At 45.1% G+C, this 22,397-nt stretch overlaps 1 protein-coding gene and 1 non-coding gene across 2 annotated transcripts in view; one reads left to right on the plus strand and one right to left on the minus strand.

Annotated features, from left to right (window-relative positions):
- Window positions 1-2,566: 2,566 nt before the first annotated feature.
- On the plus strand, window positions 2,567-2,648 carry TRNAS-AGA (transfer RNA serine (anticodon AGA)). The gene has a single exon. It is a non-coding gene; the product is annotated as a tRNA-Ser (tRNA).
- A 17,475-nt stretch (window positions 2,649-20,123) lies between these two features.
- NOL11 (nucleolar protein 11) overlaps window positions 20,124-22,397 on the minus strand; it is a 67,481-nt gene continuing 65,207 nt past the window's right edge. The window contains exon 18 of the mRNA XM_068263801.1: window positions 20,124-20,417. Within this exon, the coding sequence (XP_068119902.1) occupies window positions 20,301-20,417 (117 nt within the window). The 3' untranslated portion in view covers window positions 20,124-20,300. The remainder of the gene's footprint in view (window positions 20,418-22,397) is intronic.

Genomic DNA, 22,397 nt, shown 5'->3' on the forward strand with positions numbered 1-22,397 from the left:
AGTTTACTATTAGAGCACCTTGGGATGTTAGCTTACTGCAATTACACCAATTACAGATTTGCCGCATTTAGTGACAAATATGACAACAGCAATGTGGCCGCAGACATATACAGGAACATTTTTATGAAATAGAGCGTACAGAAATAAACATCCACCCTTCGGGGAGTTACCCATTCAACTTTGTCCACTTAGGAAATAGGAGTGTTATAAACTTATGATATTTTGTTATGGGGCAAACGTGGAAGACTTGACACATTTTGTGAAAAAGCATTCACTTCCTCAGGAGAATGCTTCAGCTCCATAGAAGTGTAGAGGAACAGAAGAGAAAATGGTACCAATAAAGCACTAGCACAAGATCTATGTCGGTAAGATCAACGTGTGTCCGTCAGCAACATTCAATAAACGATGCATATATTCTCCAAACGTAGATCATGGGTTAGTGGTTTATTTGCGTTCTGCTTACCACAATAATAATTATAGGATTTGTTGACCGTCAGTTTTGCCAGGCAGCAAAATGGACCAAAAAATGTCCGTTTTTCTCTATTGTGGGAACAGGTGCATGATACTGTGCCTGTGCATGTAGCAGTGTTCTCTCCAGGCCCTTTTAGCCAGGTGATCTATCTGGGTAACTTTGGTGAGCAATTGGCTGTTATTGGCTCATCTCCTTATCCTCCTCCTATGCGGTAAGCAGAGCTGCACTGCATTCCCACATCACACCCCACCCGGCTACTTTTTCATGCCGCCCGTCTGGAAAAAAAATTCTGGGGAGAACATTGATGTAGAATACATTGAAAACGTAGTGTATAGAGAATATCAGTTTATATGTGATAGTGTAGAAAGCATTGGTAACAGTGTGTACATAATGCTTCTCTGCTCATAAGGTAAAAAGTGAACAGGCGATTACAGCAACTGAATAAAAGTGACCTGAGCAGCAGAATTATCAAAAAATAAGAAAATGAACCTCCCTATAAGTAAGGCTAGTAATGGTGTATGCCATTTGGGGGGTCATCATTACTGTCCTAAGGGGTGCTGCTCCTCTGGCCCTTGGCCCATACAAGATGTGCCATTGTCTCGACCTGACTGGCCGTATCTGCCGCGTTTGTAGATAAAACAATAGGCATCCACGGATAATAGGTGGTTATCCACAGACTACATCTCCCAGCATGCATTGGGACGGGGGCATAACACCGTTGGAAACTACAAAAGCCGGCAGATGCTGTCGGTCATGCGGAAAACATGGCGTACCTTGTATGGGCCAGAGGAGCAGCAACCCGTAGGTAAGTAATGATGCTCCCCCAAACCCCTCTCCCTGCCCCCCCAAATGGCATGCACTATTTAGAACCCCATTCTGGAGAGGGATCTGAGTTCTTTTTGTTCTTTTTTTTCTTTAATCTGCTGCTCAGGTCATTTTGAAAAAAAAGAGCTTTGATCATACATATTGCACCCACAGCATTATAGAGAGAGAATACAATATTATCTGGCTAAACTTTGCCCCTTGTTGAACAATATTGATAAGTGGGTTGCTGCATCAAATTTAGGCTTCAGCTTGCAAGTGGTTAAATGAATGTTTGTACTTAAAAATAAAAATCAGGATTTTATAATAAATTTACAGTAATTGCCCCTATCTAGGACTTTGGAACAGTCTCAACCACTAACCCCCCCCCCCCCCCTCCCATTGTGTCCTTATTGACCTTGCAACCCTACCAGTGACATCCTTCCCATGGCCTATCTAATGCTGGGAATACGCGGCTCAATTGATAATTTCCGAAATGTCCGATCACCCGCCGGATCGATTCCACGCTCGATTCTGCATGGAGGACAATGGCAAAAGATAAGGAAAACGGGCAGAAGATAAGAGAATCGCCCGCGGGGACGAGCGTGCAATCGATTCGGCAGCATGATCGAGCGGTATGTGTATTCCCGGCATAAGACTTGAATTGCTGGGTGTGGTTTGCCTTCTTAAAACAGAAGGTAGTTGCAATAATTCAGCTTAAAGTGAACATCTATGGTTACCCACAATGCACCGCTACTGAATATGCAAATTATCTCTTTATGCCCCAGAAGCCAAGCTTGCTCCCAGATCCGATGGTGCCTAGCAAGCCTATAGCTTTAGATTTTACAGAGCCATACCAACCCCACATGCAGACAGCCTGTTTCGGACTTTTGGTCCTCTTCAGTGCATAGCAGGGATTGATATGGCTCTGTGAGATAGAGCTGCTTGGACCAGTTCAACACAGTAACCAAGCAGTTTTGGGTCACCCCGAGCTGCTTGGTTACTGTGTTGAATTGATGGGTCTCTGTAAAATCGCACGATCATGTATCTTATACTGTTTGCGTGTATAACCTTGTGCTATGTTGTATAACCTTGTTCTACTTCTCTGTCTGTCACCCCTTGTTACATTGTATGTATCCCTATTTATTGACCAGCGCTGCATAATATGTTGGTGCTTTATAAATACAATAAATAATGCGATGATACAGTGTACAGTCCTTGCTGTGTTATGAATGAGAAGCTCAGTGCTGCCACCTCTGTTACTACAGGCTCAGTGTCATCAGAACACGTGCTGTAGTCGTGGCCGAGTGGTTAAGGCGATGGACTAGAAATCCATTGGGGTCTCCCCGCGCAGGTTCGAATCCTGCCGACTACGTGATGTTTTTATGCTGTCAGTATTTCAGCAGGTGATTCACTGCAGCCCCAGACAGCAAGTTCCTCATTATCCCCTGCTAATAGTCCTCCTACTCATCATTACATGAGGGATGTTTCCAATCTCCTGTGCGTTTCACTTCCCTGTATCTTATTATCCAGATGTAGTGCCTGGCACAGAGAGATGCTTTCATTCTGTAAAGTTACAGCTGCCTTTATCAGGCTGTACTGTGCAGTGCATCAAAAGGCGTGACAAAGGGTACTTTCGGACACCTCCCTACTGACCTTTTCCACTTTTCTCTGTATAATATTACATTACGTTTAAGGCCTCTTTCACAGCGCAACGTTAAAGTCGCACGTTAGAAAATGTTCCAACGCAGACTAACGCAATACAAAGTCTGTGCGACATTCACAGTGCATGCTTTGCGTTGTGTGTAACGTGTAGCAATAATTAGGAGGTGCTGCGTGCTGTGCGTTTAGCAATACATTTGCTGCGTTATGTGTGTTGCACATGCTCAGAAATGTGTTTTTTTTGTAACGCATGCGCCATTTTCGTTCCATCACTGTGCGACGAAAACGGCGCACCAAACGCAGGGCTAAAGAATGTACTATAACATCCAAGTTATAGTCTTTCAATGCATTGCATTAGAGGCACGTTATGCGACCTTAACGTCGCATCAAACGCACCGTTCCAATGTGAAAGAGGCCTAATAATCAATATGTTTTAATATATAAGTTTGCGTTACCACTATGTACTCATGTTATCTCTAACTGCATCTCTCTTGAAGGGGCACTATGGCGAAAAATTGTAACATTTAAAATATGTGGAAACATAGACAAATAAGAAGTACGTTTTTCCCAGAGTAAAATGAGCCATAAATTACTTTTCTCCTATGTTGCTGTCACTTACAGTAGGTAGTAGAAATCTGACAGAAGCGACAGGTTTTGGACTAGTCCATCTCTTCATAGGGGATTCTCAGCAAGGCTTTTATTCTTTATAAAGATATTCCCTAAAAAGGATATATACAATGATGCTGGCCAGCTTCCCTGCTCGCTATACAGTTTTTTTTGGCAGTTGGACAGAGCAAGTGCCATTCACTAAGAGCTTTTGAAAATTAATAAATCCCTGTGAACCCCCACCAAGAGATGGACTAGTCCAAAACCTGTCACTTCTGTCAGATTTCTACTACCTACTGTAAGTGACAGCAACATAGGAGAAAAGTAATTTATGGCTCATTTTACTCTGGAAAAAAATAGACTTTTTATTTGTATACTGTATGTTTGCACATATTTAAAATTTTACAATGTTTGCGCCATAGTGCCATTTTAATGTTAAAATAACACTGTCAAAGGATGCCTGTAGCATTTTGAAAAGTAAAAATTAAAAGACGGTGAAAATAAACTGATGAGATAAACAGTTGTAGCTATCCTCCTACTCATAAAAAAAATGACTTTTTTAGGCTAGATCCACACTATAAGCGCTTTTCTGAGTGCTTGCTGAGCGCTTTCTGAGGGCTGGGGCACACCGAGCGGCTTTTTGAGCGTTTCAGCAGCTGCTTGCTGCTGCAGATACGCTTGGGTAATGCATTTCAATGGGGGTGTGCACACCACAGCGGGAAGCGTTTTGCAGAAACGCATACTCCCGGGTTGAGGCATTTTTTGGATTGCGGAGGCGTTTCTGCCGCAATGTTAAGTATAGGAAAAACGCAAACCGCTCTGAAAAACGGCAGATCAGAGCGGTTTGCCAGCCGGTTTTGTTACAGAAGCTGTTCAGTAACAGCTTTACTATAACAATACATGAAATCTACTACACTGAAATCCGCAGCAGAAATCCGCAAACCGCTAGCAAAACGCCTCAGAAAAATAACAAAAAGCGTTTCAAAATCTGCTAGCATTTTGCGGATCTGCTAGCGGGTTTTGGTGTGCACCAGGCCTGAGTGCTTTTTAAAAATCACTCCCATTCACTTTCATTAAAATCACGGTGAGAATCATGTAAAAATCACCACATATGCAATTTGCGCGATCACGGTGATTTTTATGTGATTTTTACCGTGATTTTAATGAAAGTGAATGGGACTGATTTTTGAAAAGCGCTCAGAAATCACAAGTGCACAGGAAAGCACCTATAGCAGTGATGGCTAACCTTTCAGAGGCCGAGTGCCCAAATTGCGACCTAACATCGACTTATTTATCTCCGAGTGCCAAAGGGGGGGGGTCGCTGGGCCGTGGCCATGATATTGTATGGGCGGAGCTAATGTAATGATGTAACAGCGAGGCATAAGAAAGCAGTGTTTCCGCCATGATGAGGTGAAACAAGGATTCGCATCATGGGTGTGCAGAAACGGTGTGATGCTATTTATACCCGCCGTAACCCCAAAGCAGCAAATATAGCCAACTATGACCATTAAGGGCTCATTCACACTATGTGCTGCGCTGTCAGTTTTGACGCAACGCACATAATGTAAGATTCGTATGGTAACATGAAAGTCAATAGACTTCCATGTTACCATTCACACTACAGGTGTGCGTTCCCATGCGTTAGGTTGTAACGCATCTGGGAACATTTTAACGCACAACGCATACGTTTCCCCGATGGGGACAGCTGCCGATGTCCACGCTTTAGCACACCACAATGTGCATTCCGTGCGATCACTGTGCGTTGGCAGCGCATGCATGAAATCGCATTCGTGCATACGTTCTGTAGTGTGAATAAGCCCTTAATAATAAATGCAGCAACAGTTACCCCAGACACCAGAAAATAAACGCAATGTGTGCAACATTTCAGCAGAAAATCATGCAATGTGGGCCACATTTCACCAGAAAACAAACGCAGTGGGCCACATTTCACCAGAAAACAAACGCAGTGGGCCACATTTCACCAGAAAACAAACGCAGTGGGCCACATTTCACCAGAAAATAAACGCAGTGGGCCACTTTTCACCAGAAAACAAACGCAGTGGGCCACATTTCACCAGAAAATACACGCAGTGGGCCACATTTCACCAGAAAATAGACGCAGTGGGCCACATTTCACCAGAAAACAAACGCAGTGGGCCACATTTCACCAGAAAATAGACGCAGTGGGCCACATTTCACCAGAAAACAAACACAGCGGGCCACATTTCACCAGAAAATAGACGCAGTGGGCCACATTTCACCAGAAAATAGACGCAGTGGGCCACATTTCACCAGAAAATAGACGCAGTGGGCCACATTTCACCAGAAAACAAACGCAGTGGGCCACATTTCACCAGAAAATAGACGCAGTGGGCCACATTTCACCAGAAAACAAACACAGCGGGCCACATTTCACCAGAAAATAGACGCAGTGGGCCACATTTCACCAGAAAATAGACGCAGTGGGCCACATTTCACCAGAAAATAGACGCAGTGGGCCACATTTCACCAGAAAACAAACGCAGCGGGCCACATTTCACCAGAAAATAGACGCAGTGGGCCACATTTCACCAGAAAATAGACGCAGTGGGCCACATTTCACCAGAAAATAGACGCAGTGGGCCACATTTCAAGAGAAAATAAACGCAGTGGGCCACATTTCACCAGAAAACAAACGCAGCGGGCCACATTTAACAAGAAAACAAACGCAGCGGGCAGGATTTCACCAGAAAACAAACGCAGCGGGCAGCATTTCACCAGAAAACAAACGCAGCGGGCAGCATTTCACCAGAAAACAAACGCAGTGGGCAGCATTTCACCAGAAAACAAACGCAGTGGGCAGCATTTCACCAGAAAACAAACGCAGCGGGCAGCATTTCACCAGAAAACAAACGCAGTGGGCAGCATTTCACCAGAAAACAAACGCAGCGGGCAGCATTTCACCAGAAAACAAACGCAGCGGGCAGCATTTCACCAGAAAACAAACGCAGCGGGCAGCATTTCACCAGAAAACAAACGCAGTGGGCCACATTTCACCAGAAAACAAACGCAGCGGGCAGCATTTCACCAGAAAACATACGCAGTGGGCCACATTTCACCAGAAAACAAACGCAGTGGGCAGCATTTCACTGTAAATAAACGCAGTGGGTCACAATTCACCAGAAAATAAACGCAGTGGGCCACAATTCACCAGAAAACATACACAGTGGGCCACATTTCACCAGAAAACATACGCAGTGGGCAGCATTTCACTGTAAATAAACGCATTGGGCCACAATTCACCAGAAAATAAACGCAGTGGGCCACAATTCACCAGAAAACATACGCAGTGGGCCACAATTCACCAGAAAACATACGCAGTGGGCAGCATTTCATAGTAAATAAACACAATGTGGAAAACATTTTAGCAGAAAACAACACAGTGGGCCGCATTTCACCTGCAAAAAAAAGTAATGTACTCACCTGACAGAAGTCTTCCCTCTCGGCTGGGCTCTGGCATGCATCTTCCCTGGATCTTCTGCAGCTGAGTCACCCGCGCTGCCGCTGACAGGCAGAGTGCAGGGCTATGGGAAGATGGCTGCCGCCGAAGCCCTGTACTGGAGACACAAATAGTCTCCAGTACAGGGCTTCGGGATGGCAGTCATCTTGCCTGGTCTGCCTCCCGGGAGACTGCGGGGCTGCGGGCTATGAACTGGCGCGGCGGCGTCTAGTAGACGCTGCGGCCAGTTCATAAGCAGCGGTGGCGTGCCAGCAAATTAGGCTACGTGTTCCGGGTCCGGCACGCGTGCCATAGGTTCGCCACCGCTGACCTATAGTGTGGATCCAGCCTTAGATATCCCACCGTTTTATTTTATATTTGAATCTACTTTTTAAGCTTTAAGGCTACTTTCCCACCAAGACGTTGCGTTTTAGGGGACGTTATGGTCGCATAACGTGCCCCTAACGCAACGCATGGTGGTGTTGAAGTTGGACATCAGATTGAGCCGCGTTATGCGGCTCTTAATGCAGCCGCTCCAGGATAGTGATGGGAAGTCCGGATCTTTTTAAGGATTCGGATCATTTGAATCGGATCATTGAAAAGATCCGGATCTTTGAACCAAATCATTTGAATCATTTTACTAGGGAAGCAGACTGGGGGTGAAATGACTAGCAGGACAGGACTTTCCCTGCACTGTATATTCTGTATGTTTCGGTTTCTTCCAGACAGACATCCACTGTGAACCTAATCGTTCATTGTGATGATCCAGATGATTCGACTCACAAAAAAGATCCGGATCAAATGAACGATTCATTCATGATCCAGACAACACTACGAGGCCCCACGAGTCACCACAGTGCAGTGAATATTAATTAGTCATGTAGCTAGTCACTGAGCATGTGCAAACAGTCTAACGCGCCACATAGGAGTATAACATACAGCATGCTGCACTTTCATTTAACGTGCAGCGTTATACCCTAACGCAACGTGGGCACTGTGAACAGCACAATGATTTTACAGCGCTGTGAGTTAGGCTGCGTTACTGGCTGCTGTAACATGAGCCTGTAACTTCTCACTGTGAAACTAGCCTAAATGCTTGATTGTCTCTGCTCAATGACACGTTGTTGTTATTATTATTATTTACTGGATTTATATAGCGCAACATATTACGCAGCGCTGTACAACACATAGGATTACAGACAAGGATAACAGGGGTGACAGCACAATACAGGTAATAGACAATAGATACAACAATACAGGTAATAGCAATAAGATACACAACACAATGCAGATAGTAATACAATGCCAGATCATACACTGGAGTGGTAGTGGTAAAAATACAAGTTACATAAATCTGGGTAAAGAGCACACAGTCAAGTATGATACACAAGGGGAGAGGGCCCTGCCAAAGGCTTACAATCTAGAGGCAGGGGGTGGTGACACGAAAGGAGAAGGGGGGGGGGGGGTGCAACAGGGGGTCCTGGGCAGAGAGAGTTACGGCAGCGTCGAGGTGGGGTAGGCCTCCTTGAAGAGTTGAGTTTTGAGTGCTTTTTTGAAGGCGAGGGCAAGCCTGATGGGCAGTGGGAGAGTGTTCCACAGGATAGGGGCAGCTCTAGTGAAGTCCTGTAGTCGTGCATGGGAGTGCGAAATGCGTGGGGTGCAGTGGCGTAGCTAAGGAGCTGTGGGCACTGATGCAAGTTTTACAATGGGGCCCCCCAAGCACTCTATACATAACAATTGATACAGAGAACCAAAATCTGCCAATGTCAACTACAGTGTCAGAGGTGCAAGAAGGGGATGAGGAACAGCTTGTTAATGATCAGTACTATTAAAAGTATCTATAGAAGTTATTATTATGAGCACAGGACCAATAGAGAGCGAATACTGTAGTTGAGGAAGGGCTCTTCAGGGCCCCTCTGGCCCAAGGGCCCCGATGCGGTCGCTACCTCTGCACCCCCTATTGCTACGCCCCTGGTGGGGTGGTTAGGAGGAGGTTGTTGCAGGAGCGAAGTGGGCAGCCAGGTGTGTATCTGCTGGCCAAGTCAGAGATGTAGGGTGGCCAGGACATATGCATAGATTTGTAGGCCAAACATAGGATCTTGAAGCTGATTCTGAAGCAAATTGGAAGCCAGTGAAGGGATGTGCATAGGGGAGTTGTAGAGACCGAGCAGTGGGAGGAATAGATTAGTCTTGCTGCTGCGTTCATGATGGATTGTAGCGAGGGGGGGATACGGTTCTGAGGAAGGCCTGACAGGAGGGTTTTGCAGTAGTCCAGGCGGGAGATGGTGAGGGCATGGACATGGAGTTTGGCAGTGTCCATGGTCAGGAAAGGCCAGATCTTGGAGATGTTGCGTAAATGGAAATTGCAGGTCCTAGCAATGCTTTGGATGTGGGGGGTGAAGGAGAGCACTATGGTGACACAGAGGCAGCGGGCTTTTGTGGTTGGGCAGATGATTGTGCCTTTGACAGTGACAAAGATGTCAGTGGGGGGGAACGACTTCACTGAGTGGGAAGATTTGAAGTTCTGTTTTATCCAAATTTAACTTTAGGAACCTGCCAGACATCCAGTTTGAGATAGCCGAAAGGCAAGAGGATACCTTCTCCATGGTGGTGGTGGAGAGGTCCACAGTATGGAGGTAAATCTGGGTGTCATATAGATGATAGTTGAAGCCCAGAGAGGAGATAAGTTTGTAGATGGAGGCTTTGTAAATAGAGAACAGCAGGGGGCCAAGAACAGAGCCTTGGGGGACCCCAACTGAATGTGGGTTGGAGGTTGAGAAGGAACCATTAAAGGAGATCTGAAAAGAGCGATTTGAGAGGTAGGAGAAACATGCTAGGGCTTGGATACCCGCAGTTTGCAGGGATTGGACACATTCATTGAAGTATGTCAGAGCTAACATCTCTGAACTATTGACCCTTTCTATTTCCATTCTTTCTGGGAACCAGTCCGACGAAGGCTTTTTATAAGCTCAAAGCTCACTGTTTATCCATCTCTAAGTTAGCCAATAAATGGTATCATCCCGATTCAAAACTCCTTGGTTTTCTGGTTCTCATAAGCCATTTACTGCCAGGAAAGTGTTTTATGGCTGCAATTCCTTATCAGTGAGGAATTTTGTGAGGAATAGCCTATAGTCTGACCCAGACAGAGTTTAGCTCTTTCAGGCAGAGAAAAATGAACACAGTATAGTCATTTGTGCACTTGGCACTGTAGAGATGTTATATGTCACCTCAGATGTTTTTAAATATTTAGAAGCCTAATATTTATTAGGCTTCTTCAGGCCCCTCTGCTGGTGTATAAACACATCACGCTTGGCCATCAACAAGTTATGGCCGCACATACCAAGAAGGATACAGCCACCAGTGCACAGCTTTTTTTTCCTCCATGCACAAGCCCTTCCTTCTATTGGGTATGCATGGACCTTGCCTGTACATGCCAAGCTGGGATGCGTTCATGCACAGCTGGGAGTTTATTCATCTGGCTCCAGTCAAATAAGTAAGGGAATTTACGCTGGAATGGCGGGGTTTAATAATGGCAGTATTTGTATAGCGCCTTTCTCCTGTCGGACTCAAAGCGCTTGCGAGGCAGCCACTAGAGCGCACTCAGTAGGCAGTAGCAGTGTTAGGGAGACTTGCCCAAGAAACTCCTTACTGAATAGGTGCTGGCTTACTGAACAGGCAGAGCCAAGATTTGAACCCAGGTCTCCTGTGTCAGAGGCAGAGCCCTTAACCATTACACTATCCAGCCACAGTTTAAGATGATATGGGAAGCCTCAGGACTATCCAGAAACTTCCTGTTATCGAGGTGTTTACTTATATAATAGTATATACACTATTTAAAGGATATCAATACAGAAAGACATTTTATAATACAGGGAAGGCCTAACTTCTTACCAGTGGCATAGCTAAGGAGCTGTGGGCCCCGATGCAAGTTTTACATGGGGCCCCCCAAGCACTCTATACATAACAATTGATACGGCGCACCAAAACCTGCCAATGGCAACTACAGTGTCAGAGGTGCAAGAAGAGGCTGGGAAACAGTTTGTTACTGATTACCACTATTCACAGCATCTATAGAAATGATTATTATGAGCACAGGACCAATAGAGAGGTAATAATGTAGATGAGGGAGAGCCCTTCGGGGCCCCTCTGGCCCAAGGGCCCTGATGCGGTCGCTACCTCTGCACCCCCTATTGCTACGCCCCTGCTTCTTACACTCCCTCCGAGACAGCAGCTGCTGATGCAAGGCTGGTGCCAGAGGTGGGACAAGGTCCTCCACCACCCAAGGCTGAGACACCAAAGTGCGCCCCGCCATCCCTGCCACCCCAGCCGTCACACACTGATTGCTATTGAACTAAGAGGTGCCACAGGGCCCACAACCTCCCCAACACCTTAATATCTAGTTATCTGGCTTGCAGTCACTGCTATGTATCCCCTTTTCTTATTTCTTTCTGCTTAAAACACAATTAAGAATGAAAGCTGAATAAATTGTGCGCCCCCTCCTACACTGCGCCCTGAGGCTGGAGCCTCTCCAGCCTATGCCTCGGCCCGGCCCTGGCTGGTGCAGTTTCAGCCCCATTTTCTACAGGTGGAGGAAATCCTAATGGTTGTACCTTTTGGGAGTAATCCCTGTGGCCACATTAATTATATGACCCCTGGCACAAGGACAGCATGAGGGAGGCAGTAAAGTACCGTAATTACTGGGGATGGGGGATCACCAGGGGAAGGAGGACAGACTTTTTCCTCTCCTTCCCTCCATGCAGAGAAGTGTAGTAGCAGGGCTCGAATCTTAACCCTAAGCAGCACCATGTCCACCGTCTGTCCTCCGACTTCCTATTGGTCTTTAGCAAGTTGAAAGCAGTCATGTGACAGGCAGGAAAATTCATGACTAGGAGGCAGAGAGCAGGCATTCGGCAGGAGCACGGATGGTGGACAAATCGCTGGAGGAGGTAAGATTCCAGCACCACTTCTCTGCACGGGGAGGTGGTGGGTTGAAAGATGAAGGGCAGCAACCAGAGTAGCACAAGACAGAAATCCTAGAAGTGGTGGGGTTATGCAGTTGAATGTATGAACAGGCTAAATCAGAATAAAGTATATTATTTAACTATAATAATATTAAATCTTTGATTATATAGCTCTGACAAATTACTTTAGAGTGATCACTGATCCAGTCACATTATCATCTGCACCAAAGGAGCTGACACTCTAATATTCTTACTAAAGTAACATACTATAATCATTATACAGAGAGTCCTCGGTTAACGAACGAGATAGAGACTGTAGGTTCGTTCTTAACTTGAATCTGTTCTTAAAGGGAACCTAAACTGAGAAGGATATGCATTTTTTTCTTTTAAAATAATACCAGTTGCCCGACTCTCCTGCTGATCCTGTGTCTCTAATACTTTCAGCCACAGCCCCTGAACAAGCATGCAGATGAGGTGCTCTGACTGAAGTCAGACTGGATTAGCTGCATGCTTGTTTCAGGTGTGTGATTCAGCCACTGCTGCAGCCATAGGGCTGCCAGGCAACTGGTATGGTTTAACCACTTCCCGGCCGATAGACAGTTGGCGGCCAGGAAGTGGACCCCGCGAGGACCGCCGTATTGACAAATGGCAGCGGTCCTTGTAGGGGCATGGGCGGCGCGATCGCGTCATTCGTGACGTGATCGGTAGCCGGGGACTGGCTCCACCCACCTCGCGCTGTCACCCGCCGGCAGTTCGGAAGCGCCGGTGGGTTACTAGCACCCGGACCGCCGCATACAAAGTGTATAATACACTTTGTAATGTTTACAAAGTGTATTATACAGGCTGCCTCCTGCCCTGGTGGTCCCAATGTCCGAGGGACCACCAGGGCAGGCTGCAGCCACCCTAGTCTGCACACAAGCACACTAATTTCCCCCCCCCCCCCCCCTGCCCCAGATCGCCCACAGCACCCCTCAGACCCCCCCTGCCCACCCCCCAGACCCCTGTTTGCACCCAATCACCCATCAATCACTCCCTGTCACTATCTGACAATGCTATTTTTTTTACCCCCCCCCCCCCCCTGCTGATCACCCCCCCCCCCCACCCCTCAGATTCTCCCCAGACCCCCCCCCCCCTCCCCCTGTGTACTGTATGCATCTATCCCCCTGATCATCTGTCAATCACCCGTCAATCACCCCCTGTCACTGCCACCCATCAATCAGTCCCTAACCTGCCCCTTGCGGGCAATCTGATCACCCACCCACACCAATAGATCGCCCGCAGATCCGACGTCAGATCACCTCCCAAGTGCAGTGTTTACATCTGTTCTCTACCCTAAACACCCACTAATTACCCATTAATCACCCATCAATCACCCCCTATCACCACCTGTCACTGTTACCCATCAGATCAGACCCTAATCTGCCCCTTGCGGGCACCCAATCACCCGCCTACACGCTCAGATTGCCCTCAGACCCCCCCTTATCAATTCGCCAGTGCAATATTTACATCTGTTCTTCCCTGTAATAACCCACTGATCACCTGTCAATCACCCATCAATCACCCCGTCACTGCCACCCATCTATCACCCCCTGTCACTGCCACCCATCTATCACTGCCACCCATCAATCAGCCCCTAACCTGCCCCTTGCGGGCAATCTGATCACCCACCACACCAATAGATCGCCCGCAGATCCGACGTCAGATCACCTCCCAAGTGCAGTGTTTACATCGGTTCTCTACCCTAAACACCCACTAATTACCCATCAATCACCCCGTCACTGCTACCTATCAGATTAGACCCCTATCTGCCCCTAGGGCACTCAATCACCCGCCCACACCCTCAGAACGCCCTCAGGCCCCAGCCCTGATCACCTCGCCAGTGCATTGCTTGCATCTATTCCCCCCTCTAATCACACCTTGAGACACCCATCAATCACCTCCTGTCACCCCCTAGCACACCTACCCATCAGATCAGGCCCTAATTTGCCCCGTGTGGGCTCCTGATCACTCGGCCAAACCCCCAAATCCCCCTCAGACCCCCTTCCGATCACCTCCCCAGTGCATTGATTGCATCTATTTTCCCCTCTAACCACCCCCTGAGACACCCATCAATCACCTCCTGTCACCCCCCTAGCACTCCTATCAATCAGATCAGGCCCAATACAACCTGTCATCTAAAAGGCCACCCTGCATATGACCGGTTCCACAAAATCCGCCCCCTCATAGACCACCTGTCATCAAAATTTGCAGATGCTTATACCCCTGAACAGTCATTTTGAGACATTTGGTTTCCAGACTACTCACGGTTTTGGGCCCGTAAAATGCCAGGGTGGTATAGGAACCCCACAAGTGACCCCATTTTAGAAAAAAGACACCCCAAGGTATTCTGTTAGGTGTATGACGAGTTCATAGAAGATTTTATTTTTTGTCAAAAGTTAGCGGAAATTGATTTTTATTGTTTTTTTTTTCACAAAGTGTCATTTTTCACTAACTTGTGACAAAAAATAAAATCTTCTATGAACTCGCCATACACCTAACGGAATACCTTGGGGTGTCTTCTTTCTAAAATGGGGTCACTTGTAGGGTTCCTATACTGCCCTGGCATTTTAGGGGCCCTAAACCCGTGAGGAGTAGTCTAGAAAACAAATGCCTCAAAATGACCTGTGAATAGGACGTTGGGCCCCTTAGCGCACCTAGGCTGCAAAAAAGTGTCACACATGTGGTACCGCCGTACTCAGGAAAAGTAGTGTAATGTGTTTTGGGGTGTATTTTTACACATACCCATGCTGGGTGGGAGAAATCTCTCTGTAAATGGACAATTGTGTGTAAAAAAAAAATCAAACAATTGTCATTTACAGAGATATTTCTCCCACCCAGCATGGGTATGTGTAAAAATACACCCCAAAACACATTATACTACTTCTCCTGAGTACGGCAATACCACATGTGTGGCACTTTTTTGCAGCCTAACTGCGCTAAGGGGCCCAAAGTCCAATGAGCACCTTTAGGCTTTACAGGGGTGCTTACAATTTAGCACCCCCCAAAATGTCAGGACAGTAAACACACCCCACAAATGACCCCATTTTGGAAAGTAGACACTTCAAGGTATTCAGAGAGGAGCATAGTGAGTTCGTGGCAGATTTCATTTTTTTTGTCGCAAATTAGAAGAAATGGAAACTTTTTTTTTTGTCACAAAGTGTCATTTTCCGCTTACTTGTGACAAAAAATAATATCTTCTATGAACTCACTATGCCTCTCAGTGAATACTTTGGGATGTCTTCTTTCCAAAATGGGGTAATTTGGGGGTATTTATACTATCCTGGAATTCTAGCCCCTCATGAAACATGTCAGGTGGTCAGAAAAGGCAGAGATGCTGGAAAATGGGAACATTCACTTTTTGCACCATAGTTTGTAAACACTATAACTTTTACCCAAACCAATAAATATAGGCTGAATGGGTTTTTTTAATCAAAAACATGTTTGTCCACATTTTTCGCGCTGCATGTATACAGAAATGTTACTTTATTTGAAAAATGTCAGCACAGAAAGTTAAAAAAAATCATTTTTTTGACAAAATTCATGTCTTTTTTGATGAATATAATAAAAAGTAAAAATCGCAGCAGCAATCAAATAGCACCAAAAGAAAGCTTTATTAGTGACAAGAAAAGGAGCCAAAATTCATTTAGGTGGTAGGTTGTATGAGCGTGCAATAAACCGTGAAAGCTGCAGTGGTCTGAATGGAAAAAAAGTGCCTGGTCCTTAAGGGGGGTAAAGCCCACGGTCCTCAAGTGGTTAAAAGGAAACATGCATATCCCTCTCAGTTAAGGTTCCCTTTAAGTCGGAACATTGTGCCATCTCTGTCCCCTGTACCTCCTCTGTGCCTACAGTGCCCCACCTCCGTGTCACCTCTGTCCCCTCCCTTTGCCTCCAGTGTCCCCCTGGGTCACCTCTGCCCTTTGTACCTGTTTATACAAGTTTAAAAGCCATTTTTTCTTGGATTTTTTTTAAATCGACTTTCTCAAAAACTACAAGTCCAATCTGAAATTTTTTTTGGGCTTGTTCCCATGGAAGCAGAGAATCTATGCAGTTCGTATTGGCGGGGCGTTCGTAAGTCGGGGACTACCTGTACATTTATATAGCTCTGATATTCCACAGCACTGTGCAAAGTCCACTGATCCATTCCTCCATCATTTTCTGAACCAGAGATCGAGTGTTACACACGGTTCCCACTAGAGTGGAGAATGGACATTGCTAAACATTGAATGGCTCCTATGTTATAAATATCCATTGCAGTAAGCGGACCGTACTTTTGTGCAGTCTGCGATAATCCCGGGCAGGCAGATGCATTCCCCTATATAGCCTATGGAGGAGCGCATCTTCCCCTGGCTACAGCCAGACCACAGTGGACACTAAACCGTCCGCACGTAGTCCATCACCAAGTGGGAACAGAACAAGGCCTCAATGTAGTTTTTAAGCCCCTTTCACACTTCATTCCATTGTTGTGCAATTCTACAATCACACTGCAACAGTCTGAAAGGGGCCATACAGCGAGGCATACTATACAATGAAAGTTTTCCTCACTTCAGATTAATCGCATACGATGCACTGCAGCTATTGCGTTGCCACAAGAGGACCTGCTACACTGCGATCAGAGGGATAGCCCCAGAGGGATGCAGCGTTTTTGTGTCAGACCGCGGTAAGCGTGAAAGGTCCTGAAGCCTCCACTAGCTCTGCACATATCCCACAGCTGTGGGGCTCACTGTCTGCTGGATGTATTCTCAGTGATTGTAGAACAAGAAACATGGACAAACTTGAGTGTCAGAGTGCTCCAATGCCGTACCACAATTACAAAGGTTATTTCTATGCATTGATAACATACTTGCTGATGGACAGACCTCACCCCATTTCAATTTTTTACTGTGTTCGGATCATTAAACTGGTTGGTATAACTAGGACTACACAGAGGTCCATTGTGTTAGTATATGCACAAGGGAATATGTTAATATTACATATCTGTCAGCTTCAACCTGCAACTAAAGTAACATCTGTTGGAAAACTAATATTTTTGAAAGTCTCAAAACTTTAGGCCAGGACTATATACTGTGGCCATGACTTTCAAGTCATGGCCACAGTATATAGCCCTGGCCAAAAGTTTTAAGACGATCAAAAATATTAGTTTTCACAAAGTTTGCTGCTAAACTGCTTTTAGATCTTTGTTTCAGTTGTTTATGTGATGTACTGAAATATAATTATAAGCACTTCATAGGTTTCAAAGGCTTTTATTGACAATTACAAGAGATTTATGCAAAGAGTCAGTATTTGCAGTATTGGCCCTTCTTTTTCAGGACCTCTGCAATTCAACTAGGCATTCTCTCGATCAACTTCTGGGCCAAATCCTGACATCAACCAATTCTTTCATAATCACTTCTTTGAGTTTCTCAGAATTAGTTGGCTTTTGTTTGTCCACCCGCCTCTTGAGGAATGACCACAAATTCTCAATGGGATTAAGATCTGGGGAGTTTCCAGGCCATGGACCCAAAATTTGAGCGTTTTAGTGCCACTTATTTATCACTTTGGCCTTATGACAGTGCTCCATCGTGCTGGAAAATGCATTGTTCTTTACCAAACTGTTGTTGGATTGTTGAAAGAAGTTGCTGCTGGAGGGTGTTTTGGTACCATTCTTTATTCATGGCTGTGTTTTTTGGCAAAATTGCTTATGAGCCCACTCCCTTGGATGAGAAGCAACCCCATACATGAATGGTCTCATGACTGATGGTAGCGCTCACCTTTTCTTCTCCTGACAAGCCTTTATCCAGATACCCCAATCGGAAAGGGGCTTCATTTGAGAATATGACTTTGCCCCAGTCCTCAGCAGTCCATTCACCATACTTTCTGCAGAAGATCCATCTGTCCCTGATGTTTTTTCGGGAGAGATGTGGCTTCTTTGCTGCCCTTCTTACCAGGCCATCTTCCAAAAAAGTCTTCGCCTCACTGTGCATGGAGATGCGCTCACACCTGCCTGCTGCTATTCCTGAGCAACCTCTGCACTGGTCACCATGGTTAACAATGAAAGATCAATGATTTCAAGCATCACTCTCCTTTTAACATGTCAAGTCTGCCATTCTAACCCAATCAGCCTGACATAATGATCTCCAGCCTTGTGCTCGTCAACATTCTCACCTGAGTTAACAAGACGATTACTGAAATGATCTCCGCAGGTACTTTAATGACAGCAATGAAATGCAGTGAAAAGGTTTTTTTAGGATTCAGTTAATTTTCATGGCAAAGAAGGACTACGCAATTAATCTGAACACTCTTCATAACATTCTGAAGTATATGCAAATTGCTATTATAATAACTTAAGCACCAACTTTTCTAATTTCCAATATTTTTGACTGTTTCAAAACTTTTGGCCAGTACTGTACAGCTCAGTCTAAAATATACCCAGAATCCCTCTGTGTTTCACTGATGCAAATGTATGCTATGGAGGGGCAGGGGGTGGAAAAAGTGTATATCCTGATACTAAATCTTACCCTACCAAAATGTCCTTTACTGATTAGTCCCACGTTCCCGCCTTGCTAATCTCTGACAGACATTCACATTTGGTCTTTTTCATACTATGTTCAGCAAACATCACCCAATTCCCTGCAACCCTTTTGAAGAGAAAGCAGCGGTATACAGTCAACCACCGCACTACTGATAGCGCTGTAGCAGTGCTCTGGACCAGTCTGCTCCCAGGTAAGGCTGCCTGTAGTCCAGGCTATCTTCCAGCATACATCTAAAGGTGGCCACTAACGATCCAATCGTTTTCATCCAATCTTACCAAATCTAATTAGTAGAAGGGTACATTTAGTAAATATACTGAATGGATACTTCAGGCAGTTACCTTATATTACATAGAAATGGTAAGATTGGATGAAAAAAAAGATTGGATCATTAGTGGCCACCATAAGCTATGTACAGCCTTCAAGGCTGGTAACCGTGACACAGTCTCTAGCACCAGCCTGATGAAGTGGTCAGCACACCACTAAACAATTCATCATGTTGTTCAGATGTGTCTTTTCCCCACATTGCCTAGTTCATGTTTTTGTATCTTTAAATACTCTTCATGTTATTATTTACATTTTTTTTTGCAGTTTGTACAGTCCACATTTCTCTTGTTTTCCACAGGTCTGCTGCAAGTAGTAATATAAATGCCTATTGCGAGTACTGTATGAGAATTTACAGTTCATATGGACTGTTTGTAATAAGATATCCTCTGTAGTTTTCCTATACACATACAATACTGTGGTCATAGATATTCATCATACAATTAACAGGTGCTCTCTTCAATCACATACGCCTGTTCTGCCATCATTATACCTGGTACACACCATGCAATTTCCAGTCGAATTGATAATTTACGACAGGTCCAATCAGGTTTCCGATAGTTAGTCCAATCACCACTGTACAAAACAAACGTAAAACCGATCAGAAACTTGATCGGACGTGTAGGAAATTATCCATTTGACCCATCCATCTGGCAGGACTCTAGATCAGGGCTTTTCAACCAGTGGTACTCTGCTGTTGCTCAGATGGTACGGGACAGGTTTGCCTGTCCTTTCTCCTCAAAGTTCACTCCCCTTCACTTGCTCCTTACTGTGCTGCCTCAATACTTCAGACCTCAAATCAGCCAGGCGAACGTTGCAACTTGATGGCACATATACTGCAAATACAGGAAGTGACATCACTGCTCACTTGTATTTGAAGTATGAACAAAACACAGTGAGATAAATATGAAAGTGGGTATGACCCGACTGAACAAAACCACATAACCTCTGGATCCTAAAGGGGCTTCCGCCTTTCTCCTCAGTAGAGGGAATCCAGAGCTAGGATCCCCAAAGATCTCTTTGTCAGGGCTTGTAGGCATTCGCGCATGCGCAGTAACAGCTCTCTGCTCCGGCAGATGCAACTGAGCCAGATCTGGTCTGCTCGACTGCACAGGCACACTGGTGGTACTTGAAAATTTTCAGGGGAAAGAAGTGGTACAAATAGTGAAAAAGTTGAAAATCCCTGCTCTAGATTGCGGTTTGTAAGCATGTGATGCTATGTCGTGTGAGCACCTCCTTGTGGCTCTTGAAAGAAAGACAATACACAGCGCAAGTAAAGAAATTAGATTTTCTTTAAAACAAACAATAAAAGTGTATCGGACACAGTGTGTGTATATATATATATTTATCCCGATCACAAGGCACAAAGCCAGGCGTCTGTCTGAAATCTGTTCCATGAATTCACAAAAAAAATAAAAAATAAAGTACAAATTGTGGCAAAGTCCATGAGATTAATAAAGTTCCAGAACTTCGATGGAATATCGCCCGCAGTCTTCCCTCAGCCTTTGTAAATTCTGCAATTCGGATAAACTTCCTTTGAGCTTGTTAAGCTCAGAGTATAACTTCATCTGCAGAGGAAACAATTCTAGAATTAGCTCTCAACCTATCGTACCACAGCAGGTGCACCTACCACACACAACACACAGGGCCAATATAATAACATGGCTCTACCCTGAGAACATCAGTCTCCTGGCAAGCCTGGACCATAGAGTCTTGTGAGTGATTTTGTTTCTAATTATAAATTGTACATGAAATATCCAACATGACTTTCTTCTCATGCATAGTGTCACAAGAAAGCGCTTTTGGACAGGTTATGGTTACCTGACACCATGGCCTGCAGTCCTGGTCGTCGTCGTCCTCCTCCTCTCAAATGAGATCACAAGAAAGTTGACCACAGATTGACACGGTATGTTGAGAGCCTCAGATGGAGATGAGCTATGATCTATCTGCCACAGTGCTTCCCTGAACCTGATGTCTGCACAAGGGAGCAACAAGGGGTACTACCAGTGGTTGGGGTATCTGGAAATGGGGAAGGAGGAGACCTGGAAATGTTTAATATGGGGTGCGTATCTTAAATAATACTTGTTACAAGGGGTAGATTGCAATACTTATTATTGGGGACAGGGAATGGCAATATTTATTGTGTGGAAGTACCTGGCAATACCAGTTGTGGTAGAACCTGGAAATAACTTTTGAAGGGGTATCTAGTGATACTTTTTACAGTCAACACGTACTGGAATCTTCATAAATTCAAACTTAAAGTGAACCCGAGGTGAGAGGGATAGGGAGGCGGAGGCTGCCATTTTTATTTCATTTTAAACAATACCAGTTGCCTGGCAGTCGTGTAGATCATCTGGCAACAGTAGTGTCTGAGTCACAACCCTAAAACGAGCATGTGGTTGGTCCGGTCCAACAGCACCTGATTCTGCACGCTTGTTCAGGGTCTATGGCTATGATTATTAGAGACAGATGACCAGTAGGACAGCCAGGCAATGTGCATTGAGATAAAAACAGGGAACACCAAGAGCCCCAATAGTGTAATACGTACTGGATAAGGTGGCAATGAATTTGAATTGCTAGATACTCACAAGTCAGGGTCACCAGCAGGCAACCACTGTAAAGGCAGGTGGGGAGATTATCCTGACCCCACTCAGGATTAAGAAGTCGCTCTCTGTAGACAGGAAAAAAGGGTAGAAACCCTCCACCAAGGGTGGACTCGAAATTGTATACATGAACAGAGGCGTCAAAAGTATAAAATTAGATTAAATGAGCTTAAAAACCAACTTAATTGGCAAAAATGAAGGAGGAAGTGGTGGTCTTACCTCCCTCAAGCAGACACGACAACGACTGCGATTCAGACAAACACATTTATTAGAAACTCCAAAAAAATTGCAACGCAAATTATCATAACTTGAATCCTTGTGCAGATCGCTTGATACTCCTCCCTGTATTTACTATAAATACAACACTATCTGGCGCTGGATATTAGAATCCTAAATGATAAGCTGCGTGACCCGTGGAGGGAATCCCTAAACCCTCAAAATATAGAATTCAAATTTGTGTATAACACTGGCACGCGCTAAAAATTCTATAGCAGTTTATTAGACATATAAAAAGAAAGAATTTAATCACTCTCCACACGCTTTCAACACTCACACATACTTCAGAGAGGCCTCTCTGTTCCGCCTGCCTAACTACTGCCACTAACATATATCTAAAAAATCTAAAAGTCTTTTAAGGGGATTTATATTCAATCTATTGTCATATTGTTCATTTCCGTAGTGGATGCGGAGGTGACGTATGCTGTACAAAGGTATCAGTTTGGCGAGCGGCGGGCATAGGAGAGAAACCGGAGGACGCTGAGCCTGGTGAGACCTACATAGGAACGGTAACCAGTCAGGATCCCAAGTAAATCTAAAGAGAGTGACAAACCCAATACCGGGGAGCACGTGAGTGTATCAATATCGCTGGTCTGAATGTAATCCATTTATACAGGAAACTACACTCTTGAACTGGAAAGACTTTTTAACATTGAAGACCATCAGACT

This window comes from Hyperolius riggenbachi, chromosome 12, assembly GCF_040937935.1.
Source record: "Hyperolius riggenbachi isolate aHypRig1 chromosome 12, aHypRig1.pri, whole genome shotgun sequence".
In the NCBI taxonomy this organism is placed as follows: domain Eukaryota; kingdom Metazoa; phylum Chordata; class Amphibia; order Anura; family Hyperoliidae; genus Hyperolius; species Hyperolius riggenbachi.